The sequence below is a fragment of the Podarcis pityusensis genome (genome assembly GCF_964106645.2).
Source record: "Podarcis pityusensis genome assembly, chromosome: 7".
In the NCBI taxonomy this organism is placed as follows: domain Eukaryota; kingdom Metazoa; phylum Chordata; class Lepidosauria; order Squamata; family Lacertidae; genus Podarcis; species Podarcis pityusensis.
The window spans coordinates 15709095-15736159 of record NC_138031.1 but is presented as its reverse complement, the minus strand read 5'-3'; the positions used below and the strand labels follow the sequence as shown (position 1 = coordinate 15736159).

Below are 27065 nucleotides of genomic sequence, written 5' to 3'. Positions count from 1 at the left end.
TAGCTCCTAACTGTTCCTGACTCAGCTTATTTCGCTACACTAACTCAACCTACCTACAGACTCTATCCCAATTCACTCCCACTCCAACCAACCTCCCAACGAACTTCCCCTTTTGCCCCTCCCAGAGCTGGTTTTATAGTCCCTCTGACTCCACCCCCCTGGGTTCTGATTGGGTAACCTGTTTAACTATTTCACCTCCAGCACTCTCATATGTTTTTTTTTTTAAATGATATTTATTAAGCATTTTAAAGTTACAGAAAAAACAAAGAGACAAAGAAGAAAAAAACCCAAGGGAAAAGCAAACAGCAGTCAAACAATACAAATCAAAAAAAAAAAACACACACACACATCAAAATCCAAAAAACAAAAGTAAACCACAAACATTTAAAAACAGATCCAATATTCCCAAATCTTTAACTGTTATTGCCTTATTTCATCGACCTCCTCACGCCTCCCTTTTTTGTATTCCAGTTATTAATTATAACAGCAAATCCTTCCCATTTTTCATAATATTCTGTCATTAAATTACCTTAATCCATTTTAACCTTATCTTACTATAAAAGACCCTAGAACTTAAAACTTAAATCTTATTTATACCATTTTCTCATAACCATAACATATTCTTGCATAGTTCTTTTTAACATTTCTGCTAAAGCCAAATAGTTTCGTTCCAACATTTTTCTAATACTCATTAATTTTACAAAACTATCCTAAATAAAAAATTTTTAAAACTTTCTTCCAATCTTCATCCAACGTCTCTTCCTCCTGGTCCCGGGTTTTGTCAGTCCTTTCTTTCCCATCCATCTAGTTCATTAACCTGGTAATCTTATGTCCGAGGCCCTTAAGTCTCTTCCATGTCCCTTCCGCAGATCTTCTTCATATTTATACCTGTACTTTACTTTGTCTCCTGGTCCTTTCACTCGTGGAAACTCCAACTTGACAGTATTTTTGTCCCTTCTCGACAGATCAGCCCCTTTTCCATAATCCACACTGAACTCCATGTGGTATTTAAAAGCATGTTTCAAAGTCCCTCCAGAGTTGAGGACCCCCACAACCCCAAACTCCTCACGGCCCATTGCCAGACTTGAAAAGTCAAGACATCCCTGCATAGGGGGGTCTATTCAGCCCCCCATCTCCAAGCCCAACAAAACTCTATCTCTCCAAATCTGGCTTTTTCCAAGTTCATTTGTCAAATCCAACAACTCATGTTCCTGCTGGGCCACAGCTCCCTCCATCTCTGCCGCCCGAGGTCCAACAACAATCTCCTCCCTCATCTGATCTGTCAGAGCACACTCCTGAGTTGATTCCTGGGTGGGTTCTATATAGATACCCACTACCTGTCCAAAATTTCTAATTGCAACAGTCATCAAATCCATCTTCTCATGTAACTGTTCCAATAAAGCACTTGTCTTACAGAAAGCACGCACCAGAGCCTCTGAATACATTGTTATGCAAGGTCAGAAGTCTGTTCCCACGATCTTAATCTGTTTGCAGCTGCGAAGCTCCCCAGTTCAAGTTTAATAACAGTTTCACAAGCTCCCTCTAGGGGAAGAACTTCTATTTGTATCAATCTCTTTTCTTTTCTTTTTTAACAGCAGATCTAACAACAAAGTTTCCTTTTTCAGATATTTTGTCAGTATTTGTTCCTTTAAAATGCGAAAGAGAACAATGGAATCACTATGTTTCTCTTCTTTTAACTATCTGTCAGAAACATTTGTCTATAGTCAATGAACTTCCCAAAAACGTCTGTCCTGACACCCTGCTCCCAGGTTCAAGACGGTGGAAAATTGCTTTTCTTTACACTCTCTCCTTTACACTCTCTCCTGGTTTAAACCATCCAGAAAAAATCCCCCCTCTTCTCCTACGTCCGAAGGGGGTTCAGTAGTTTTAGATGATGAAAGTTGATCCTTTACAAATGATTTTCTGAACTCTAGTTTGCCATGTCTTTGCTTTAATCTATCTACAAGAAACGGAAGGCTGACTTCCTGTTTAGACCTTCCCGCTTCAGTGCCAAATTAAGAAGAATTTCCTAATCCAATTTTTCCTTCTACTCACAGATCGTTGTTTAAAGTCCAATTGTCCAAATTTGATCTGCTCACGGGTAGTTGTTTTTGTAACCAAATTGTCCCAGGAAAAAGGTAGCGCTCTCCGGCAACGGCTGTGCGGCTTCGCTTGACGGAAGAAGCAGTTGACTCTCAGCACCGCGCCACTAGCCCCTCTTCGCTCCGGAGCCTGTAGTTGGGTTCCTTTACGGATTGGGGGGGCGCAAAAGGTGCCTGCCGAGTCCCATGGTCACAGGCTTCCTCCGCCTGTGATTTTTTGAAGGGTCCCCACTTCGCCGTAGCGGAACAGACCCGTTTTCCGTGGAGCCAGTCCCTCCGGATCAGAGGGAGTCCGCCATTACCGATGGCACCACCCCGGAAGTCCGCAGCACTCTCATATGTTAACGTCACAAGACTTTGGCACCTAAAATGGCTGCCGTGCTCTTGCACGAGAAAACAGGATGCCCCGTTTTTTTCTGGGACACTTGTGGGTTATGGGGTGCCTCTATTTTGGGCAGGGCATGAGTAGAGGACTCTTTTGGGGGGAAAGGTGGAAATATTTAGTGACTGCTAATCAACTGGTATTCTCTATCTTTCACCAGTCACTTCTCTTTCTCCTGGACTTGTGTTAAGGCTCATTTCCAAGCAAAGGAGAAAACCTGATTTGGTATGAATTTTTTAAAAGAACTTGATTTGATTCGGTCTGTCTCGTCCTACAGGTGGTTGTGCATGGCAGCGATTCAACGGCAGTGCTGAAAAACCTGATGTCTATAACCGAATACCAGATCGCTGTTTTTGCCATATACATTACTTCTGCCAGCGAGGGCCTCCGGGGTACTGAAACTACGCGTAAGTAATGGAACAGAACAAAGAGTCGGTGCATATCTGTTTCTGAGCTGTGCTGAAGCTGGATTCTTTCGGCCCTAATCAGGCATTCGAAACCTTTGATGTGATGAGACAGAACAGTGACAATTTGCTAGCTCTGCCTGCCTCCCCCCCATAGCCTTCCTGACTACCCTCCACAAGTTAGAGGCAAACATCTGCAGTGGAAAGCCTTCTCTGCTTGGAAAATCCAGGTTATGGAATCCATGTAGAGCTTCCATGGGTTTAAAAACAGGCTCCCCACTTCAAAAGTTCTCCCTCCAGCTGGTGGAGGGTGATAGGAATGTATTTGAATCAGGAATGTATTTGGTTGATGAAGCTGGTAGCTTGTGTGGCGATCACACACAGGGCCCCCGGACATTTGATGGTCTATTGACCCTGTGCCACCACTGCGATTGCTTTTTCCGCTGCCACCACCCCGTATCTCACAGGGACACACGGAGTCCAGTCAGTTAACATAAACAAATAATCAAGTTTATTTTTAAATGCAGGAACAAGCTTATGGTTTCAGTTAAGTTTTCTCTGGTCAGTTTCTTATTCTTAGTTCCTAACAACTCCAAACTGATTATTCCAACTATCTATCTGACTCCACCTAACAATTCCTCTCACTCTCTCACAATACAACTCTACCAACCCACACCTCTTCCTTCTTCAACTCCCAAACCTCAACTGACTTTTAAAACCTCCCACTCTAACTTTTATCCCCCCCCTTGTATTCTCACTGGCTAATCACATCACACCTATTTTAACCCTTTCCTTATGACCCATCCTAGGAGGCAAACGCCACACCTTGGTTCTCTTTCTCTCTCTCATTCACTGCATGAAGGATTTAGAACACCTGAACAGGGTTTCTGCAATGCTTCTAGTACATTTGGTAACTCCAGGTTTAAGAGCATGAGAAGAACCTGCTGGATCAGGCCAGTGTCTCATCTAGTGCAATATCCTGTTCTCCCAGTGGCCAATGGAAAGCCCGCATAGGTTGAAACCTGTGTCTGATATTGCATCAGATTTGAAAGTTTGCTTCTTTTCATGTCTTTTGGGCTGCTGCTGTTTCCTTCCTCCTGTCATTCTCCTCCAGATAAGTTTACCTGTGAAGGTGCCCCTCTCCTATGGTCAAGCTACATAATGCTGCTTTTAAAATGTGAATTCTGAACAGGCGATGGGTACTCTCTCAAGAAAAGTTATCGGGGGAGAATCAGAGGCAACCCTGTCATGTCAGAGCAAATGCTTTACTTTCTTAATGAGGCAGTAAAGCCCATTCATTGGGATCTGACCACCTTACTTTCAAATAGAGTGGTACCTGCATGAGATAGACCCCTCTGGGAATAACCTAAAAGCTTCTGCATCGGGAAAATTGTTAGCATATGAACTGTTTTCTCTGACATAGTAACTTCTTTGTTTTCAGGTGAAGTCTGCCACCCCTTGCAAAAAGTGCTTGTAAAATTAACCACAGGCTTACCTTGCTGTCAAAAGAACCCCAAGTATTGTAGCTCCGGCCTCAGTTTGACTTTGCACCATGCATGAGGTTTAAAGTGTTTCTTGGTCCAGTTGGCTTGCGATGAGAATGTTAAATCCACATTAGCCATAACCCACATTTGCATTACGAGTTCCCAGTGGCGGAGCTTCATGCTCCAGCACTGGGGGGTAGAGAGCAGGACGGGGCGGGGCTGGCGCATGTCCTGGGGGCACGGCGCCCAGCGTGGGAGGGGGGACACCTGCGATGGCACCCAGCCAGGATTGTGCTGCCAGGGGCGGTGCGCTCCCCCCGCACTCCTCTTCCTCCGCCAGTGCGAGTTCCTACACTCTGGTTTCTGCACTAAGAACAAGTGGCCAGAATCAACCCTGAAGCCTCACTTGACCAGCCGAGGCCCATGCCAAGTCCCATAAAATTCAGTAGGACTTAAAGGTAAAGGTAAAGGGACCCCTGACCATTAGGTCCAGTTGTGGCCGACTCTGGGGTTGCAGCGCTCATCTCGCTTTATTGGCTGAGGGAGCTGGCGTACAGCTTCCGGGTCATGTGGCCAGCATGACTAAGCCGCTTCTGGCGAACCAGAGCAGCACACTGAAACGCCGTTTACCTTCCCGCCGGAGTGGTACCTATTTATCTACTTGCACTTTGCTGTGCTTTCAAACTGCTAGGTTGGCAGGAACAGGGAACAAGCAATGGGAGCTCACCCCGTCGCGGGGATTCAAACCGCCAACCTTCTGATCAGCAAGTTCTAGGCTCTGTGGTTTAACCCACAGCACCACCCGCGTCCCTTTTCTTAGGACTTACTCCTAAGTAAATATGCACTGGATCACAGCCTCAGTGTGCTTTCACTCAAGAAAAGCACACCTGTCCTTGGGGGTCAGCTTTTATCTTGTTGCTTGTTGCTGACTAGCGAGATTAATCCTCCAGACGCAAACCAGCAGGCCTTCTGATAAGAGCTTGCACTCCAACTCCTCTCTGCTGATTGATTCTAGGTTGTGTTAGTAAGGGAATGGAAGGTCTGCTTCCATACTTGGTGCCAGTCCTCAGCTATCACCCAGGAAGGAGTAATTATGTGGTGCTTGTGCCTAGCATGGTCTTTCTAGAAGTCTGTGTGTGCTCTGCATTCCAAGCAGCATGCAAAAGAGTCTTTTATTTATGCTTAAGCACCATATCTTTAGGGATGCCGCAGATGCTTTTAAGAGGTTTGTGTCTTGACATGCTCTTACCTACGGACCCAGTTTTATATTTCTTCCTATTCTTTTCTTTTTTTGGAAAAAGCAGTTTTGATGAATACCGCTGCTTTATGGGGGCAGCTGGATGCAAGAGATTTCCTGCATCTTGCTGCTTCCTCGGTGCAAACCTTAAAAGAATCTGCCTACAAATGAAGGCCCGTGTCTCCTGCGACTGGCAGAAGCTCTGGGACCCATCATCTGCTAGCCAAACCTTTAATGGGAAATGCCATTCAATGACATTTCAGGACTGAGTCTGAAAAGCAGGTGGTCTACCTCTGACCTTATACCCTGCCCTCACAGGGACGCAGTGGCGCTGTGGTCTAAACCACCGAGCCTCTTGGGATTGCCAATCGTAAGTCTGCGGTTCAAATCCTTGCGATGGGGGTGTGCTCCCGTTGCTCTGTCCCAGCTCCTGCCAACCTAGTTTGAAAGCACACCAGTGTGAGTAGATAAATAGGTACTGATGTGGCGGGAAGGTAAATGGCATTTCTGTGCGCTCTGGCTTCCGTCACTGTGTCCCATTGTGCTAGAAGCAGTTTAGTCATGCTGGCCACATGACCCAGAATGCTGTCTGCGGACAAACTCCAGTTCACTTGGCCTGAAAGCAGACATGAGCGCCATACCCCATTTGTTGTTGTTTTAGTTGTGTCTGACTCTTCATGACCCCATGGACCAGAGCACGCCAGGCCCTCCTGTCTTCCACTGCCTCCCGCAGTTTGGTCAGCCTCATGTTTGTAGCTTCGAGAACACTGTCCAACCATCTCGTCCTCTGCTGTCCCCTTCTCCTTGTGCCCTCCATCTTTCCCAACATCAGGGTCTTTTCCAGGGAGTCTTCTCTTCTCCTGAGGTGGCCAAAGTATTGGAGCCTCAGCTTCACTATCTGTCCTTCCAGTGAGCATTTGGGACTGATTTCCTTAAGAATGGATACATACTATGCACCCCATAGTTGAATTCAATTAGACTTAACCATCCAGGGGTCTTTTACCTTTTTTAGCTATACCTTGCTCTGTTGCATCTCTCAATCCAATCACACCCAAAGCAGTGACACAACAGAAATGCCTCCCACCGGGGGAGGGGCAGTGAATCATACAGAGACACTGGGGGCAACATCTGTGTAGGTGGATTGTTTGGGTTGTCATGCTGGCAGGTCCCAGCACACTTCTGTGCACCAACACTGGGAATTATTGAACTAGGGCATCAATGCTATGTATGCTTCTTTGGGAATGAGCGCCATTGTTCCCAGTGGGACTTACTCCTGAGCTGACATGCATTGGATTGCACTGCATAAGAATTAAGTTATGTGTAGGCTAGGATGTGATCCATCCCGGTCAGGATTTGGTTAATGAGTAACTCCGTGGTAATATTGCTGCATACTGACGCAGTAACATCACATCCCATAGCACCTGGCGCACTTTCAAAGTCACTTTTCAAGTTCTGACTAAGCCCATCCCTATACATTTTTCAGAACTGATCACACAACTGCCCAAGGCTGAATGTCTCCAAGCGCCGTTTTAACAAATCTTTGCTTGAGTGTCATAAAGCAATACTCTTGAAATGTGCAAATAATTAATCACTCCATTTCAAATATCTATATTAATGCTGCCTTTGGGAGTTTGCGGGGGGAAATATAGTTTACATTTTTGACCTCGTTGGAAGATGGTGACAGATTAAAATGAACGGCAAATATGAAAAGCCACACATTTGTGCATAGGTTGCAGGAAATGAAATCTCGACTGAACAGCACAGCCAGCCGTAGAGATAAATTAATTCATGCCATAAGCGTTTGAGACATGGAAAATGTTAAAGATAAGTGCATACTTGGGGTTGGTGGTGGGGTGGTCAGACCAGGGATGGAAAAACTGTGACCCTCTAGATATTGCTGGACTCTGAATCTCATCAGTTCTGACCATTGGTTGTGCTGGCTGAGGCTATTGAGACTTGGGAGCCCAAGAACATCTGGAGAGCCATAGGTTCCCTGCCCTTGTGTAGAGAGAAGTGGTCAACAATAACATCATGGGAGACCCTCCAGAGCACCTGAAGAAAGTATGACCTTGGGATGGGTTATGTGTGTGAAATTGGATTTAGTTTGCATTTAAATGAGAATATATACGAGAATATACTTTCCAAAGCAATATGAAGCATCCATCCTTCAAAATTTGCACTTATCTGAATTTTGTGATGTAGTTCGCCAACCAACCAATCAACCGATGTTTACCAAAAATGCACATACAGTCATACCTCGGGTTAAAGTTGCTTCAGGTTGGTTGCACTCCGCTGTGACCCGGAAGTAATGGAACGCCGCTTGCGCATGCGCAGACGCTCAAAATGATGTCATGCACATGCGCAGAAGCGGCGAATTGCGACCTGCGCACGCACAGATGCGCAGACGCGGGTTGCGTTCTCTTCAGGATGCGAACGGGGCTCCGGAACAGATCCTGTTCACATCCAGAGGCACCACTGTATTAGAGGAACGTGGGCATAAAAATTAATACGTTACTACATATGACATTTTTAAAAATCGCTGAATTGGAAAGGATCGTCTAGTTCCACCACCTGCAATGCAGACATCCCACAGCCCTGAAATTAAGAGTGTCATATTCTACGACTGAGCTATTTTAGGATTATTTTGTTTGCAGTTCTTGTGTTGCACCTATGGGGAAGACTTGGGAGCCCCAGAGGGCACAATCCGCGTAAGTTCAGGGTGAAGGGATTCAACAAGCTCAGCCAATGCTGTGTGAATGGAACCTGATCCTCGAACAGGTGTGTGGCTCTATGAATGCTTTTGGACTCCAACACCCATCAACCCCAGCCAATATGGCTGGGGATCGGGGATGATGGGAGTTGTAGTCTAACAACATCCGGAGGACTACAATTTACATGTTCCTGTTTTGGAAGATGCCTTAGTACCCTTTGGAATGTGGCAGTGATGGGTTGTTGTTTTTTGCAGCTAACGTTTGAAAATCCTTGTACCATACCTGGGGCAGCCAGTTTCTCAGCATGCAGATAGGTGTGATGCTTCAGTTGGACTATGGAAACAAAGAATTGGAATATATTGTTACAGAAGTTGGGTGCCATGCCAACACTTTACCAAGTGGTAGCAAGATTTCGGGGGGGGGGGGGAAGGTTCCAGGTGCTCACCCAGGGTCTGTGCTGCTTTGGAGAATCAAGACTGTTGTAGCTTTAAGAAATATGATTTATTCACATATTTACACCTGAGTTTAGATGGAGGGAGTCCAGATATTACAGCACGGTCCTCTCAAGAGGGGCTTGTTCCCCACAGCACTTGAGACCAAGGCAGTATACCTGAAGGAGTGTCTCCACCCCCATCGTTCTGCCCGGACGCTGAGGTTCAGCTCCGAGGGCCTTCTGGTGGTTCCCTCCCTGCATGAAGTGAAGTTGCAGGGAACCAGGCAGAGGGCCTTCTCGGTAGTGGCACCCTCCCTGTGGAACGCCCCCCCATCAGATGTCAAGGAAATAAACAACTATCTGACTTTTAGAAGACATCTGAAGGCAGTCTTGTTTAGGGAAGTTTTTAATGTTTGATGTTTTATCGTGCTTTTAATGTTCTGTTGGGAGCCGCCCAGAGTGGTTGGGGAAACCCAGCCAGATGGGCGGGGTAATAATAATAATAATAATAATAATAATAAATAATACTTATGCTAATGTGATGTTCCCAAGACCATGTCCGCTGCTTGTATCATATGTATATACAGAGTGCAAAAAGCCTAAATACAGAATTGCCTGTGTTTAAAATTCATCCAAGGCTATATCTGTATTCTGACTCCTATCACAATATGGTAACATATTTGGCGAAATGTAGGGAAGTTTTAAATGTTTGATGTTTTATCATGGTTGTAATATTCTGTTGGGAGCCGCCCAAAGTGGCTGGGGTATAAATATATCATCATCATCATCATCATCATCATCTCCTAATTCTGCTGTCCCTAAAAACTGAGCCTCCTTTATTTGTGTGCATTCTAACGGTCAGTTCTTTTGATGCTTTGAAGTACTAATGGCTAATTCCCTCAAGCATTAGCTAACAAACCTGACTTCATCAACACTTGTTGATTGACTGGGATCAAAGTCTTAAGACTTTACCCAGGTTAATTAACTCTTCACATGCTAACTGCTTATGCTCAGAAGTAGGTCCACACTTTCCTACTTACGCATGGATCTTGATCAGGCATAGGCAAACTCCAGCCCTCCAGATGCTTGGGACTACAATTCCCATGATCCCTAGCTAACAGGACCGGTGGTCAGGGATGATGGGAATTGTAGTCTCAAACATCTGGAGGGCCGGAGTTTGCCTATGCCTGATCCTGACTGCATTCTCAAAGTCTGGCACACAGGCTTTGCACACTAATTAAACCCCCACAAATCCCTCTCATAACCCCCTTTCTTCTACACATTGAGACTGTCTTATAACATATCCCGGTTATAACATCCAAGTTCTAATGAAATCCTAATATCTACTAAACCTAAACCTTTTGCAACATGGCTCTATCACCATATTCATCCCAGTAAGATAAATGAGGAATCTAACGGAAAAACAAGAAACATGATCAAGAAAGAAGATTCCACCTAAACATTAGGAAGAACTTCCTGACAGTAAGAGCTGTTCGACAGTGGAATTTGCTGCCAAGGAGTGTGGTGGAGTCTCCTTCTTTGGAGGTCTTTAAGCAGAGGCTTGACAACCATATGTCAGGAGTGCTCTGATGGTGTTTCCTGCTTGGCAGGGGGTTGGACTCGATGGCCCTTGTGGTCTCTATGATTCTATGATCCAAAATGAAGAAGAATTAGAAGTGCAATGATATTTTCAGGCAGTACCTCCCATGCATATAGCAGCACAAAAAGAAATAAGCTATTTTGTGCCTCATTCATCTTAAAGTCCTTGCACTGATAATTTGCTGCAGGTCGTCCCGGTCAGCACCATTCAAATAAGGTTGGTTGTTCATTCCTGACAAAGGAAGCCTTGAATTTACTGTTAGAGAATGATTTTTATTTCAGCTGCTCTCCTCTAAGTAACTGCATATTGTTTCCCACCCCCTACAGTCGCCTTGCCAATGGCCTCAGGTCTGGAGCTGTATGACGTGTCTCACAGCAGCATGAGGGTGAAATGGAACAGAGTAGCTGGTGCAACCGGCTATATGATTCTGTACGCTCCTCTAACGGATGGGCTGGCTGCAGATGAAAAGGAGGTGAGCTTGGCATCAACCAGAAGAGATGTTCGTGGAATATGAATATTCGTGGAATAAGGTCGTGGGTTCGAGCTCCATGTTGGGCAAAAGATTCCTGCATTGCAGGGGGTTGGATTAAATGACCATTGCGAGCCCTTCCAACTCTATGATTTGAAGGACATGATGAATCTTCTCATCAAAGCGTGTGCTTATTTTCTTGAAAAGTTCCACTGCCTTCACAGGACACTTTATTAGGACTTATATGTTCTTCTAAAAGCAGGAACGCGGATGGTGCTGTGGTCTAATCCACAGAGCCTAGGGCTTGCCGATCGGAAGTTCAGCGGTTCAAATACCTGCGACGGGGTGAGCTCCCGTTTCTCAGTCCCTGCTCCTGCCAACCTAGCAGTTCGAAAGCACCCCAGTGCAAGTAGACAAGTAGGTACCGCTCTGGCAGGAAGGTAAACGGCGTTTCCGTGTGCTGCTTAGTCATGCTGGCCACATGACCCGGAAGCTGTACGCTGGCTCCCTCAGCCAATAAAGCGAGATAAGCACCACAACCCAAGAGTCGGCCACAACTGGACCTGGTCAGGGGTCCCTTTACCTTTACTTTAAAAGCAGGATGTTGCCCGTGCCTGAGCCTTGTTGCTGTGTGGATGGGTGTGTGAAGATTTTTTTTTTTCTGGATTGTGGCTGCAGAGGAGAGAGGTAAAACTCCTCCCTTCCCATCTTGCTGTGCTCACAATTAGCACTGAGACCCCCCCACCATAACTGTAATCAATCAATTAAAGAAAAACCAACGATGTAGCTGCATTCTACGCATGAAACATGTTGTTTGGCCCTTGGTAATTTCTAAGATTTAGTCAGAATTAGAGACAGAGGAGAGTATTGATTCATTACACATTTAAAGCCACCTCCCCCAAAAAAATTGCACTTTCTGAAACTACATGTAAATCGAAGCACAGCTATCCCTTGAAATTTCCACACATCTGAATTTTGCGATGCAGTTTTCCAACTGAACAAAGCATTTTAAAATAATGTATATATTAGTGGCGTATGTATATATTAGCCAGGAGTGCCTGGCGTTCTCTAGTCCATGGGGTCACAAAGAGTCGGACACGACTAAATGACTAAACAACAATAACAATATATTAGTGGAAAGTGTACATAAAAATAAAGAATTTATTGAGAACAGCATACCGAAATGCATCAAATTAGGGGAAATTGTTTGCAGAAATGTTTCACATTAGCTAAGATGACATATAAAATGTATTTATTAGGATAAAACTTCATTGAAATGCTGATGAATTTTCATTAGGACTTTTTTAAAGGGTGAGAAAATCACAAATAGCTGCAAAATGTAAAGAGTTGAATTTAAGATCAGCAGAATGAGAAACTGCGAGAACTGAACTCTACAGATCCTTCCCTCCAGAGTCAGAACCAGTATACATTTTCTTGACCTGGTGAACAAAACTTGCCCCTTTAGACAGTGTGAAGGGGCACCATCTCTGCCCCATTGCTCAGTTTGTGTGCTTGAAATTGCCTTTATTCCCATTCAGAGAAGGAGATTTAACAACATGCAAAGGCATGCAAGGCTCTGGTAAGGGTGTAGAGAGCTCGCATAGACTTGTGCTTTGTTCTTTGCATGATCTGTAGCTATGGGCATGTACCCCCTTCAATGAAAACTTGCTGAAATCAGCAAGCTCGAGAACCTCACCCTATAGACAGATTTTCAACAAATAAGTCAGTCTTTATTATTATTATTATTATTACTACACCCAGTGAAGAAGCTCAAGGGGACAGAAAGACTCACTTCAAATTGCAAACTGCATTAGCAGTAACTAAACCTCGCCCTATGGAAATAATTCTTAAATGCACTAATCATAGCTGCCATCTCCACAACCATCTGATTCCAGCTGCCATTTTGAGGTGTGTTTTCTTTTATTGTTGGAGTAACAACCGTAATCTCGCAAGAGGAACCTTGAGGCCTTTTGTGCAGAGGTCTCCTTCTCCTTCTCCTCCCCCTCTCACCTGTATAAAGGTAAAGGTAAAGGGACCCCTGACCATTTGGTCTAGTTGTGACCGACTCTGGGGTCGCGGCGCTCATCTCGCTTTATTGGCCAAGGGAGCTGGCGTACAGCTTCCAGGTCATGTGGCCAGCATGACTAAGCCACTTCTGGCAAACCAGAGCAGCGCACGGAAACGCCGTTTACCTTCCCGCTGGATAAATAGCGGTACCTATTTATCTACTTGCACTTTGACGTGCTTTTGAACTGCTAGGTTGGCAGGAGCTGGGACCGAGCAACGGGAGCTCACCCCGTCGCAGGGATTCAAACCGCTGACCTTCTGATTGGCAAGTCCTAGGCTCTGTTGTTTAACCCACAGCGTCCCCTGTATACTGGGTGGTTATTTCTAGTCCTTAAAATGAACCATTGTACTGTGTCTCTATGGGCAATACAACATGTACCTGGTTCTGACTCAAGACCAGATCCCAAATGGTACTCCCACCTCTGGATAAAGCCAACACTTTCAAAAGTCTTCTTGTACCATTAAGACACCGGTTCCCACCTTCCCCTGTCTCTTTCTCCATCTTGGTACTGGTCCCTGAGGCAGATTTCTTCACTCTCATGCATCGCAAGGCTGGCCTTGTGTGTTCTTCCTCAATTTCATATATTCAAACATCCGTTGCTGCTTCTCCTCTGCAAAACTATATCAAGAGGCAATGATTTATGAGGGGAAGTGGCAGACAAAGGGGTGTTCAACATTTTCCCCATGACACACCTCCACCCAGTTGTCATTTTTCACCCAAGAGTTCTGGATCTGTGATTCCATGCCTTCCTTACTTGGCTTGGCAGAGGAGACTTTCAAGCACCCAGAATTGACTAAATAAATAAGGCCTTCCCTCTCCCCTTTTTATGCTGCTTCCTTGGTTTATATATGATGAACCGTCCCTTTGTTTCATCCACAGATGAAAATTGGAGAAAGCTTGACAGACATCGAACTGGAGGGTCTTCTGCCCAACACAGAATACACGGTCACAGTTTACGCCATGTTTGGAGAGGAAGCCAGTGACCCGCTTACAGGACAAGAAACAACATGTAGGTGATTCAATGCTCCAGGAGCAAAACTCTAGGAGAGGTTTGCGTGTTTGAAAATGAATTTCTGGCATAGAATATTCATTCCCACAGCATCGTTTAGGGAAGGCAGGTGGGCACCATCTATGAATATCCCCCAGAACCACCAAAATATCTGGTTATGATGGAGTAGAACAAAGTAACCACAATGCATTGCTTCTTCTTTTTGTTTGTATTTGGTTTTAAGATATTGAAGAGCATTGTCCTGCTAATTTATCCTCCACCAGGGCCAAGGCCTTCTCAGTGATGCCTCCGACCTGGTGAAATGCTCTGTCCCATGAGACCATGGCCCTGCAGGATTTAACTTCCTTCCGCAGGGCCTGTAAGACAGAACTATTCCACCTGGCTTTCAATTTGAACTTAGCCTGATCTTTTATTCCCCTTCCTTCCCTCCCCCTCCCCTTTTTATGAAGATTACCCGCTCTGGGATCCCACAGCTAATTCTCCCCTGGTCTCCTCGCTGGCCCAAATAGGACTAATTTAGCCAGCTAGTCCTGGTGATCATCTAATGTTTATTGGATGGATTTCCCCCCTAAATTGATTTTTGAATTCTGAATTTATTGTTATTCACGTTTTATACTGTATTTTATGCTGTTTTTTGTTGCATCAATTTTAAATTTGTTGTTAGCCACCCTGAGCCCGGTTTCCTGAACCGGGAAGGGCGGGGTATAAATAAATAAAATATTATTACTATTATATTAATTTTACCCTCCATGAAAATATTTTCTTTGCCCCCCTGTGCTGGAACACAGAGACCTGCCTTATGCTGAGTCACATCATTGGTCCATCTAACTCAGTATTCTCTGGACTGATTGGCAGCCGTTCTCCCCTCCCCATTCCATATAAAGAAGCCAATTGGACTAGTAGTTCTTCTTACATCACTGCACCTGAAACAAACATGGCAGTCTGGAGTGGCTAGGCAAGCTGGGTACCATACATTTCTCTGTCTTCCATCACAAAGGAAAGGTCAGGGGCCTTTAAAGTGATTGCTTCTTCCTCTCAGCATCCGCTGCCTGAGGCAGTCGTTTCAATTTGCCTAATGGTAGGGTTAGTCCTGGCTAGACCACTCAGGCCCCCGATCCCCATCATGTACTTTTTCAATTCATGGGGGAGGTTTATGTGAAACTCCTTAGGTCCTTGTCATTAAAGGTATAGGGACTCCTGACCATTAGGTCCAGTCGTGGCCGACTCTGGGGTTATGGCGCTCATCTCGCTTTATTGGCCGAGGGAGCCGGCGTACAGCTTCCGGGTCATGTGGCCAGCATGACTAAGCCGCTTCTGGCGAACCAGAGCAGCGCACGGAAACGCCGTTTACCTTCCCGCCGGAGCGGTACCTATTTATCTACTTGCACTTTGACGTGCTTTCGAACTGCTAGGTGGGCAAGAGCAGGGACCGAGCAACGGGAGCTCACCCCGTCGCAGGTATTTGAACCGCTGACCTTCTGATCGGCAAGTCCTAGGCTCTGTGGTTTAACCTTGTCATTACATGTGTGTTACATGTAAGGCACAGTTCCAGCGGAAATATCTCATGTGCCGTCTCTTTGATTTCATGCCAAACCAGTGTTTTCATTTTCGCGTGGCTTGCGCTGAACATTTTCCTAGAAAATTGTGTCTAAAGCCAGAAGTTTCTCAGCTGGCACGTTTTTCTGTTGCGTTATGAAAGGATCCAGACTTTTTCATTCAAAACAGCTTATGCTAGTAAACATGTAGTCATGAAATCAGAGAACGAGTTGCATGCAACGTTACAAATGTGTGCAAAGAAAAGAAGTTAAAAAATGTAAATAATACAGCCTTGTGAGACTGTGGTTTTTTCCTGAGGGGTAATACAGTGCTTCATCCTTTCCCAGCTGACTGGGTTGTTGTTGTTTTTGCTCATAATTACTTGCAACTGCTTTCTTCACTATAGCAAGGATGGGAGAAACTGTGGTCCTCAGGATATTGCTGGACTCCAGCTCTCATCCAGAAGTCTAAGGGTACCTACACAGCATACCATTTAAAGCACATGACTTCTCCCAAATAATCTTGAGAACTGTGGTTTAGTCCTTACAGAATTGCAGCTTCCAGTACCTTGGACCAGCTACAGTTCCCAGGATTCTTTGGGGGGAGTCATGTATGATGGCGAAAAGCCAAGTTACAGGGAACCAGGCAGAGGGCCTTCTCGGTAGTGGCACCCGCCCTGTGGAACATGTATGCTGTGTTTGCAGCCAGAGATTATGGGGGCTGTAGTCCAAACAGTTTGGAGAGTTTCTGGTTTCCTCTCCTTGCTCTATTGAATTCTAGATGCATTTTTCTCCATGAGAAGAGGGATGTGGCAGACACAGAGCCATAATTTTGGTCGAGAGGGCCACTGAGTAAGTGTTGGTGTACATAAACCACACTAAAAACTCTACCTGGACAGTTCTGCTTTAGACTGCCAGGGAAAGAGGGATTTGTATGTTTGGATTCCCTCTGATGAAAACAAGTAAATAACTCTCAACGCAGAAAAAAATAGCATACCGTATTCTTCCGTGTATAACACGCCCCTGTGTATAATATGCCCTCTGTTTTGGGGGACTCCAAATTAAGAAAATGGGAGGAGATTGTATCCGTGTATAATATGATCCCCAATTTTAAACGTATTTTTTAAATGAAAAAACCTAGTCTTATACATGGAAAAATGCGTTATATGGCATGTATGCACTTCGTTACACGGGAAGAAAAAAGCATACAACTTGCACATTTTGACAACATTTCCAGGGGCTCATTACATACCAGCTGTTGGAATGATTGCTGACTTCCATTGAAGTCATTGGGACTAATTCAGCTTGAATTCAAGCATATGAAGTTCATGTTTTCTTTTCAATGTGTTTTTTCTTTCTACATGTTTAAGAGGTATAGATTTTTTTTTTTATTTTTAAAAATAGTTTGTAATTTGAACTTCCCTCTACCTTCTGCAGTACCTTTAAGCCCACCCCAGAACCTGATGTTTTCAAATGTGGGACACAATTCAGCAAAGGTAACATGGGATCCTGCTTCTAAAAAAGTGAAAGGCTATAGGATTATGTATGTCAAAACAGATGGAACAGAAACCAATGAGGTAAGCAAATTTTTAGAAACGGGTTTTGTGTTTTTTTAAGGAGCAAATGTATTATGAAATACCTATATCCTGTTTGCAATCTGCCAGTTACTGATATCGTAATTAGATTAAGTACTTCTCTTTGGGTAAAGAAACACTTCAAAGACCTACAGAAAGCTCCAAGCCTAGAGAGATGCCAAGGGATGCCACTCACAAGATAACCTTTTAGAAACTCAGAAGACGCCATGAAATATTTAAATAAATCAATTAAAACAGCAAAAAGCTCGAAAAGAGAGGGGGGAAACTGCAAAAATGACTCAGAAAGATCAGGAAAACAGCTAACAATCTCAGGAGTATTTTTAACTGCAATCCCATGATCCTTTGCACTGAACTTTGAGGACTGTGGAGAGTTACGAGTTCGAGAAAGGAGGTTTGGAGGGACCAATGGGATGGTGTTTACAAGCTTTTTAGAAGGTCCCCCCCCCCAATATGCGATTTTACATTTATGCATGGGGCCCAGGAACATAACCCCTGCCTAAGTGGGGAGACACTTGCATTTTGTTTGAAAAATATGTTTCAAGGCTTTGAAAAACGTACATAACCTGGATTCCACCCTTGCTCCCTGAGTCCATCTTTATTTTCTGTTAGCCAGATTTTCCTCTTCCTCGCCACCAGCCCTGTGAGTGGAAGGTAGGGCGAACCTTTCCAAAGGCAGCTAAGGAGCAACTGCACGACTCTTGAAACAGAAGCGCCATTTTGCGGTTTGTTTCTTTTAGAAGAACATGTCGTACAGGTGCTCTCCCTTCCTTCCAAGCCCTGGTGGTCCATTTCAGCAGCAGGATCTGGTATTTTATGACAGTAAACAGGAGAGGGGTATAGCACCCCCTTTTTCTCCCTCGTCTCTCCCCTGTAGCTGAAGGAGGGGAGAGGAAGCAATTCGTTTCTTGCTGTAAGACGAGGCTTTTGCCAAACCACTGAAGGGTACATTCTGGTGCCCAGAAGGCTTTCTTCAGCTGTTAGGAAACTCACACATCTCAATACAAGCCTGCCTTTTGCATCCTGATGTAGACGGTGCAAGCCAGCTGAGTTTTGCCTTGAGACTCTCCACATGGTTTCTGATTGACGGGGCTCCTTTTATTTTGCAGGAAGAGGTTGGCCGTGTTTCAACACACACTCTGCAGAGCTTGACATCCCTCACCGAATATACTGTTGCTATTTTCTCCCTCTATGACGAAGGGCAGTCTGAGGCACTCACTGGCAGCTTCACCACCAGTAAGTCTTGGCTGCATTTCTGAAAGCTATCCAAGCACAACCGTAATATTCCTTTGCTTTTCCGGAAAGAAAAGTAATTGCAACAGTCTCGCACTGCGATTATTTTATTTTTTTTACGGAAAAAGGAACGTAATAACCCCTCGACTTTTCATTCACTCGACAGTTTAGAAACTCGAAATTAAAAGAAATGCAAATAGGCATTTTTGTCCGATATCTTCTAATGGTGGCTACAGAAAGAAAGGGAGGCATTTAAATATTGGATAGCTGGAGGCAAGTTGGGTTTTGCCAGTTTGCTGAATAAATTATGTAGATGAAGTAAACCCCTCAGAATTCCTTTAAGAAAAGTTTCTTTCCAGCATTCAGTTGCATTGGGGTGTTCTGAACCACAAAAAACACACAATTCAGTCAAATTTGAACCTCTTCAGGCTAAGCAATCCCCTGTGCCAAAGAACTGAACTGAAAATCACTCCATGGGATTCTGTCCTCCTCGCCTTGGTTGCTCTAGTTTTTGGAAATGGAACAAATGCAGCCCAATTAATTCTATCGTGTTTATAGGGTGCCATGGAGAGCTTTCATAGTGCTTCTCTTCAATCATCTCAGTGATCCTTATAACAGGTTTTCTTTCCGATGCGATACTATCTTGCAGAAAAAGTTCCATCTCCCCAGTATCTGGAAATAAACGAAGTATCTACAGATAGCTTTACAGTCAGCTGGAAGCTGCCATCCTCAGACGCTGCCCTTCTTCGACTGGCATGGATTCCACTGGGTGGGGAAGAAGCCGAAGAGGTGACTGTTCTTACCTCTCGTATGGTATCCTGTATATTAACAGCAAGCTCATGCTCCAAGTACAGTCATACCTTGGTTTCCGAACACCCTATTTGTCGAATGTTTTGGCTCCCGGACAATTGAAACCCGGAAGTGACTGTTCTGGTTTTTGAACATTCTTTTGGAAGCTAAATGTCTGGTGGGGCTTCTGTGGCTTCCGATTGGCTGCAGGACCTTCCTGCAGCCAATCGGAAGCTGTCCTTTGGTTTTCGAATGTTTTGGAAGCCAGACGTCCGACGTGGCTTCTGCGGCTTCCGATTGGCTGCAGGAGCTTCCTGCGGCCAATCGGAAGCCGTGTTTTGGTTTTTGAATGTTCTGGAAGTCGAACAGACTTCCAGAACAGATTCTGTTTTACTTCCAAGGTACGACTGTACTGGTCCTTTCTCTTTTGGCCAAAACAACAACATCCATGCACAAGATAGAACTATGAGCAGGCTTGGGGGAAACTCAGGATTTGCAGAAGTATAAAAAAAAACCCCTTTAATATTAATATTTAATGTTAATTTATTTTTTCTACCCCGCCCATCTGACTGGGTTTCCCCAGCCACTCTGGGCGGGTTTCCACAGAACATTAAAAACAGAATAAATCTTCAAACATTCAAAACTTCCCTAAACAGGGCTGCCTTCAGATGTCTTCTAAAAGTCGGATAGTTGTTTATTTCCTTGACATCTGATGGGAGGGTGTTCCACAGGGCAGGCGCCACTACCGAAAAGGCCCTCTGCCTGGTTCCTTGTAACCTCATTTTTCGCAGTGAACCGCCAGAAAGTCCTCAGAGCTGGACCTCAGTGTCTGGACTGAATGATGATTGTGGAGAGGCTCCTTCACGTATACAGGGCTGAGGCCATTTAGGGCTTTAAAAGTCAACACCAGCACTTTGAATTGTGTTCGGAAACGTATTGGGAGCCAATGGTGGTGGTGGTGGGGAGAGCAACTCTAAGGAGGGGGCAAACCCAAAAAGAGCTCGGTGAGGACTGAGCATATTCAGTGGCCATGGAATTCAGACTTTTTTAGGAGTGGGGATGTGGGTGGAAAACTGGAGGAGGGAGAAGGCGAGGAAATGGAATGGAGTATTCTGGAAACGGGCATGACAAATGAGCAATCCACACTGCAGCATGTTATTGCAGGCCCCAGAGTTGTATGTATGAGTAGCAAATCCTACTGAGTAGCTGAGATGGATGATACAGTAGTAATTCGGGTTATAGACGCTTTGGGTTACAGACGCTTCAGGTTACAGACTCCACTAATCCAGAAATAGTACCTCTGGTTAAGAACTTTACTTCAGGATGAGAACAGAAATTGCATGGCGGCAGTGGGAGGCCCCATTAGCTAAAGTGGTACCTCAGGTTAAGAACAGTTTCAGCTTAAGTACGGACCTCCAGAACGAATTAAGTTCTTAACCCGAGATATCATTGTATGCCTTTCTATCTGCTATTCTGTCTCCTTCAGATCGTCCTCAGCGGAGAGGTGGACACATACGAGATCGAAGGCCTACTGCCAAGTACAGAGTATGAGGTGTCCTTGGTGGCCATCTTTGACGACGAAAGCGAAAGCGACGTCATTGCTGTCCTTGGGACCACACGTACGACAGGAAAAAACATTGCAACCTTCTCTTCTCTTCCCCTCCTCTCCCACTTACTCCCCAGGGGCTGAATTTCTAGAAAGGGAGATGTCTGTCTGGGAACGCTGCCCTGTGAGCTGCAAAAACACAATTCCACAATTCCCTGATAAACGGGGTGGTGGGTGGGTGAAGAGAACTCTTTGCAGTCACTTGGAGCCTTCTCAAGGGCAATTCCCTCTTTCTCCACTTAGGAAACTTCCGTAGCTCAGTGGTAGAGCATCTGATTTACACTCAGAAGGTCCTGGGTTCAATCCCCAGCATCTCCAGGCAAGGTTGGGAGGGGCTTCTGCCTGAAAACCTGGAGAGGGGCTGCCAGTCAGTTTAGACAGTACAGAGCAATAGGGATCAATGGTCTGACTCAATATAAAGGCAGCTTCCTATGTTCCTATGCATTCCAAGATAAGTTTGGGCATTCAAAATTGACCTCTGGTATGCCAGGAGAAGTATCAAGCATTGTCTCATGTTAAATAACGGCATTATCACTCTATTAATAATTTCACCCATCCTCTCTTCCAAAATATCTGGGATGTGTGGAAGTAAGCCCTGTCACAGGTTTAAGAAGCGGGAAGTTTGAAGTGGAGAAACTGTGGATGTGTGTGTTGCTTAATTTCTTCCAGTCTGCAGCTTTACCCAAATCTACCCCACTTCTGCTGGATTAATAATGTGTATTTGCTACAGGAGAAAAAGTGTTGTGGGTGGTAGAATTTGGAATAGAGAAACCGCAGACAGGGCAAAGGTTAAACACTCCTCCTCCTCCTCAGTGCTTCTCTTTTTCAAATTTCCCTCTCCTGACACTGCTTTTCTTAAAAAAAAGAAAAGGAAAAGGGTTTACATGTTTAAAAGTGTAGTATTAATGTATAAGTGCCTGCGAGACTGTTGAATTTACTAAAATGTTCCTATATTTCCACAGCCAGTAGATAAATGTATGTGACTGGCTTGAAGATGTGATTGCTAAAATGATGTTTCACATGAAAGGTTCCATATTGTGTGTTCCCCCCCAGTTGAAGTAACAACTACTGAAATGACCACCATAACCACAACTAGTACCACAACTTTCCGGCCTACAACAGCAGGTACAAATTACTTTTTTTATTTATAAGATGAAAAATACCGTAAATATTTGTACAGCCAATTTTTGTCCTCAATTTTATTGGGCCTGTTTGTTTTTTTGGCAAAAGTAAAAAAGAAAGAAATGAAAAGGAAAGGAAAGCAAAGCATGCCAATATGTCTCAAACAGATTTTCAGAATGTGAATTTTCCTCACACATCCCCGCCTCTAACTTAAAATTCTTTTCATAGGCCCTGCAAGTGAAGTGTGGCTGATGGCTCTTAGGGAGAAAGTCTTATTGGTGGTGGCACCCCAGTTATGGAAAAAACTCCTCAGAGAGGCTCACCTGGTCCATTCTTTATAGATTTTTTTGGTCCCAGGGGTTACCTCATTATCCACTTAGATTTTTAGAACCTGTGATCTTAAAACCTGAATCTGTACCCTACCGGTTATATGGAAATGTTTGCACTGCAATGGTTTTATAATGTTTCTTAATTATTGTATTTTACTGTTGTATCTTCATGAGCTAGACAACTATGGTATTGTGTGGCCCGCAACTCTCTGTGATATTAATAAAATTCAGTTTTTAAAAAAGATTTTGAAAACAAACGCATGTTTGATATCATTTCAGTCTTTCGAACAGGAATAAGAAATCTTGTCATAGACGACGAAACTACCTCAAGCTTGAGAGTCAAATGGGACATTTCGGACTACAATGTTCGTCAGTTCAGGGTGACATACCTCACCGCTGATGGGGATCGGGGTGAGGAAGCGGTAAGAACGGTTGGTATGAATTTTCTGTATGGCTCAGCTTGGAGTCTTAGTTTTCATAACAAGGAGGCAAATGACTTATCCTACAATGGCTAAATGCTAGCAGACGCCCTGAGATATACCTCACACATAATTATGCTTGTGAGTTTATACATACAGTGGTACCTTGGGTTACATACGCTTTAGGTTACAGACTCCGCTAACCCAGAAATAGTGCTTCAGGTTAAGAACTTTGCTTCAGGATAAGAACAGAAATCTTGCAACAAGAATAAGACGAGCAATGATGTCTACAAAGGAGTTCAAACTGTAAACATCGAAGGAACGATAATAAACAGTAGCGACTCCTGAATTGAATTTTAAAAACTCAAAACTCGAAACCTGGTCATAAATATAAGCACCAATTCTGCGAATTGGCTATATTTTTACTGTTACTTGTAGCACAATACTACTCTTAATGTCATATTTTATGAATTGCTTCCTGGTCATTGACCGTATTAAAGATATTTGATTTAAGAACAGAAATCGTGCTCTGGCGGCGCGGCGGCAGCAGGAGGCCCCATTAGCTAAAGTGGTGCTTCAGGTTAAGAACAGTTTCTGGTTAAGAACGGACCTCTGGAACGAATTAAGTACTTAACCCGAGGTACCACTGTACTTGCATGCTTACGATGTCATCAGCGCATGTAGTATTTTGCAGTTTCAACAGTGAAAAATTGGCAGGATAGCAAGGGACAAAGGAGAGCAAGTACAGTTAAATTTGGGCCTTGCATGCACTATGAACTCAAAGCAGTATAAAAGGTAAAGGTAAAGGATCCCTGACAGTTAAGTCCAGTCGCGAACGACTCTGGGGTTGCGGCGCTCATCTCGCTTTACTGGCTGAGAGAGCCGACGTTTGTCCGCAGACAGTTTTTCCGGGTCCTGTGGCCAGCATGACTAAGCTGCTTCTGGCGAAACCAGAGCAGCGCACGGAAACGTCGTTTACCTTACCGCTGGAGTGGTACCTATTTATCTACTTGCGCTTTGACATGCTTTCCAACTGCTAGGTTGGCAGGAGCAGGGACCGAGCAACAGGAGCTCACCCCGTCATGGGGATTTGAACTGCCGACCTTCTGATCGGCAAGCCCTAGGCTCAGTGGTTTAGACCACAGCGCCACCCGCGTCCCTCCTCAAATGCCACATTAAATGGTCATGGATTCCCCCAAAGAATCTTGGGAACTGTAGTTTGTTAAAGGTGCTGAGAGCTACTCTCTACTCCCCTCCACAGACTTACATTTTCAGAGTGGTTTAGCAACAGATCCCTCTTCCCAGGGAACTCCAAGGTGTCTTAACAACTCTCACCACCCTTAAGAAATTCCAGTTCCCAGGATTCTTTCGGAGGTTGCCATGACTGTTCCAAGTGGTATGATTCTGCTTTAAATGCAGATTGCAGAAGGGGGTCTGTTGCAATTGGGATATTGATTAATGGGTGAAGCCAAAGTTCTCATGGAAAGGTGGGTTTTTAAGAAGGGATTTGAGTGAAGAGAACAAGTACAGGATCAGGGAGTGAGTTCCAGGCCTAGAGGATCGCAACAGAGATCTCTGGAATTCCTTACATTACCTACCTGTAAGGCTTATGATATCTTTTTGTCTCCCCGGGAACAACTAAAAATGCTTCTCCTTTTGTAAAAACAGAGCAAATGATTTATTCTGAGGTCCAGTGCCGAGGGCCTTCTGGCGGTTCTCTCGCTGCAAGATGCCATGTTACAGGGAACCAGGCAGAGGGCCTTCTCGGTAGTGGCACCCGCCCTGTGGAACGCCCTCCCTCCAGATGTCAAAGAGAAAAACAACTACCAGACTTTTAGAAGACATCTGAAGGCAGCCCTGTTTAGGGAAGCTTTTAATGTTTAATAGGTTATTGTATTTTAGTGTTTTGTTGGGAGCCACCCGGAGTGGCTGGGGAAACCCAGCCAAATGGGCGGGATATAAATAATAAATTATTATTATTATTATTATTATTATTATTATTATTATTATTCTGTTGTGTGAGTACAGCTCAGTTGGTAATTAGATTCTTAATCTCAGGGTCTTTGGTTGGAGCCCCACGTCGGGCAAAAGATTCCTATATTGCAGGGGGTTGGACTAAAGGACCTTCATGGTCCATTCCAACTCTACAATTCCACAATTCCAACCGTGAAATGTGAGGTTTTTCCTCTCCCACCTTGACCCACCATGCAATTTGATCTCTCTGCTTTGTTTGCTAACCTGTTGTGCTCTGATGAGGTTCTTGTCAGACATTTGCAGATATACACTAGTACCTCGGGTTACAGACGCTTCAGGTTACATACGCTTCAGGTTACAGACTCCCCTAACCCATAAATAGTAGCTCGGGTTAAGAACTTTGCTTCAGGATGAGAACAGAAATCGGCGGCAGTGGGAGGCCCCATTAGCTAAAGTGGTGCTTCAGGTTAAGAACAGTTTCAGGTTAAGAACGGACCTCCGGAACAAATTAAGTACTTAACCTGATGTACCACTGTAAAGGATTATTCGCTGCATTGAATAGTGCTTCATGTTTCTTCTTGCAGTCTGCCGTCTTAATCAGATCTCTATTTGTAGGAAGCTCTTGTTAATAAAAACGTCAAAAGGCAGGGGTGTTAATTGATGATCTCTCCCATTTCGTTTCAGTTTCTTTTGGGTTTTATGAGGCTTTGGTAGAAAGCGGTTTTTTTAACAATAATAATAAAAAGCAGTCTGTCAAAGCAATGTGTGCTTCTCCCCGGGCTGTAAAAAAGTGTGCAAACTTCCAAAATCTTTTTTTGAGAAGTGTGTAAACAATGGTATATTGTATAATTAGCAGCATTTAATCATGTGAGATCCCAGCTGCAGTCTGAAGTGGTACAGTCCTGGGCTTGATTTAGCATCCCTGTGAGCTGGCTGTGGAGTGGGGTTGAGGAACCGGTAGCCTACCAGTTGTTCTTGGATTACAATTCCCACCATGCCTGACCATTGGCTGTTCTTGATGGGCTGATGGGAGATCAGAGTTCAACAAGATCTGGAGGTCCAAAGGTTGCCCCATCTGCAGTAGAGAATCTTCTGTCCAGCTTTTTTAAACAGCAGAAATGCGTTGTTCATGGATGACAACAGTTGCCATTTTTGTAAAGCTGAAATTTCTATTTGTTCCTGTCACGTGTGGCTTCAGACCAATGCGTTTGGTTCTAGAATGTGCTGCTGCTGCTCTCCAGATGTGTGATGTGGCCAGTTGCGCCAAGCCTCTGTGGCTTTTGCTGTGGTTACGCTGCACATTGCCAAGCCTTTTCATGAACGACGTGAACCGAAAATCAGTTCCATAAAGTCACGAAGGCTGGAGCTTTGTTTTCTTCCCTTTGACGGTAGCACATGATATCGCTTAGCGCTCTTGCAACCTTTTAAAGCAGCCGGTTGGTTTTCTTAACTCCCCTTTTAACCTTCTTAACCTTCAGCAAACAATTCCATATTGTCTTGAAGGCCAATAAACCCAGTGAGCGTCTGCCATGGAATCTCTTGCATGTTGCAAAGGATTCTGGGCCATGCTCTAGACAAGTGCACATTCTGTTGACACAGGATGCTGGCAGTGCCTGTTCAGCCTCACTGTCACCCCTGCATGAAACAGAGACTAGGCCCCCAAAATGCATTGAAGCACCCCCCTTTGTCTGCCCATTACAGTGGTACCTTTAGTTATGAACTTAATTCGTTCCGGAGGTCCGTTCTTAACCTGCAACTGTTCTTAACTAGAGGCGTGCTTTTGCTAATGCGGCCTTTTGCTACTGCTGCGCCACCGACACACGATTTCCATTCTCATCCTGAGACAAAGTTCTCAACTCGAGGTAACTCTTCCAGGTTAGCAGAGTTTGTAACGTGAAGCGTTGGTAACCTGAGGCGTTTGTAACTTAAGGTATCACTGTACATGTAAATGATGAGCAAGCTGTATTTCAGGGATGCTTATATGTCATTAATTATTCTTCCATCTATGTACCCTTGATAAGTTTCCAAGGAACCCTTATTTTCTCCTGGGACAGTTTGAAAACTATGGTTTTGAACAACCCCAACTGAAACTGCCTGCTTTGATCACAACATAAAGGTTGTTTGGAGCAATACTCCAAGACTCCTTTACCTTGTCTCTCGTCTTCTTGTCTCCCCTTCCCCCATTCATCTTTTTTAATCTGTGGACATTCTCTCCATCTCCACAGAGCCCTATTTTCAACTCTTCTATTTTTCCCTTTGATTCTGCCCTTCCAGCATATTCACAGAGCCAACAACTGACAACCTTTATGGACTATTGGGCGCATTTCAAGTTTTGAGGGAGTTATGGGGGTGCCAGTCACAAATTGGCTGCCATGGGGAATGTGGGATAACACAAAAGCAGAGAGAATACCACTGTTGATAATGTTGTGCTTACCATAAGAAGTCAGCCATGACCTTCACATCCTGGTTATGGAGATCACACACCAACACACACACATACAAACACAGAGTTGCTGTTGCTGCTGTCTAATTAAAGGACAAATAGCATTTGTCCTTTCAGGAAATAT

The 27065-nt window shown here is 44.5% G+C and overlaps 1 protein-coding gene across 4 annotated transcripts in view; it reads left to right on the top strand.

Annotated features, from left to right (window-relative positions):
• COL14A1 (collagen type XIV alpha 1 chain) overlaps positions 1–27065 on the top strand; it is a 131034-nt gene that overhangs the window by 46008 nt on the left and 57961 nt on the right. For 3 of the 4 annotated variants that reach the window (XM_081012464.1, XM_081012467.1, XM_081012466.1), the window contains 9 exons: positions 2762–2891; positions 10680–10825; positions 13770–13899; positions 16872–17011; positions 18136–18262; positions 18909–19048; positions 20535–20667; positions 21708–21779; positions 22385–22536. In XM_081012464.1, the coding sequence (XP_080868590.1) occupies positions 2762–2891; positions 10680–10825; positions 13770–13899; positions 16872–17011; positions 18136–18262; positions 18909–19048; positions 20535–20667; positions 21708–21779; positions 22385–22536 (1170 nt within the window). The remainder of the gene's footprint in view (positions 1–2761; positions 2892–10679; positions 10826–13769; positions 13900–16871; positions 17012–18135; positions 18263–18908; positions 19049–20534; positions 20668–21707; positions 21780–22384; positions 22537–27065) is intronic. The other variant, XM_081012465.1, reaches the window with a different exon arrangement.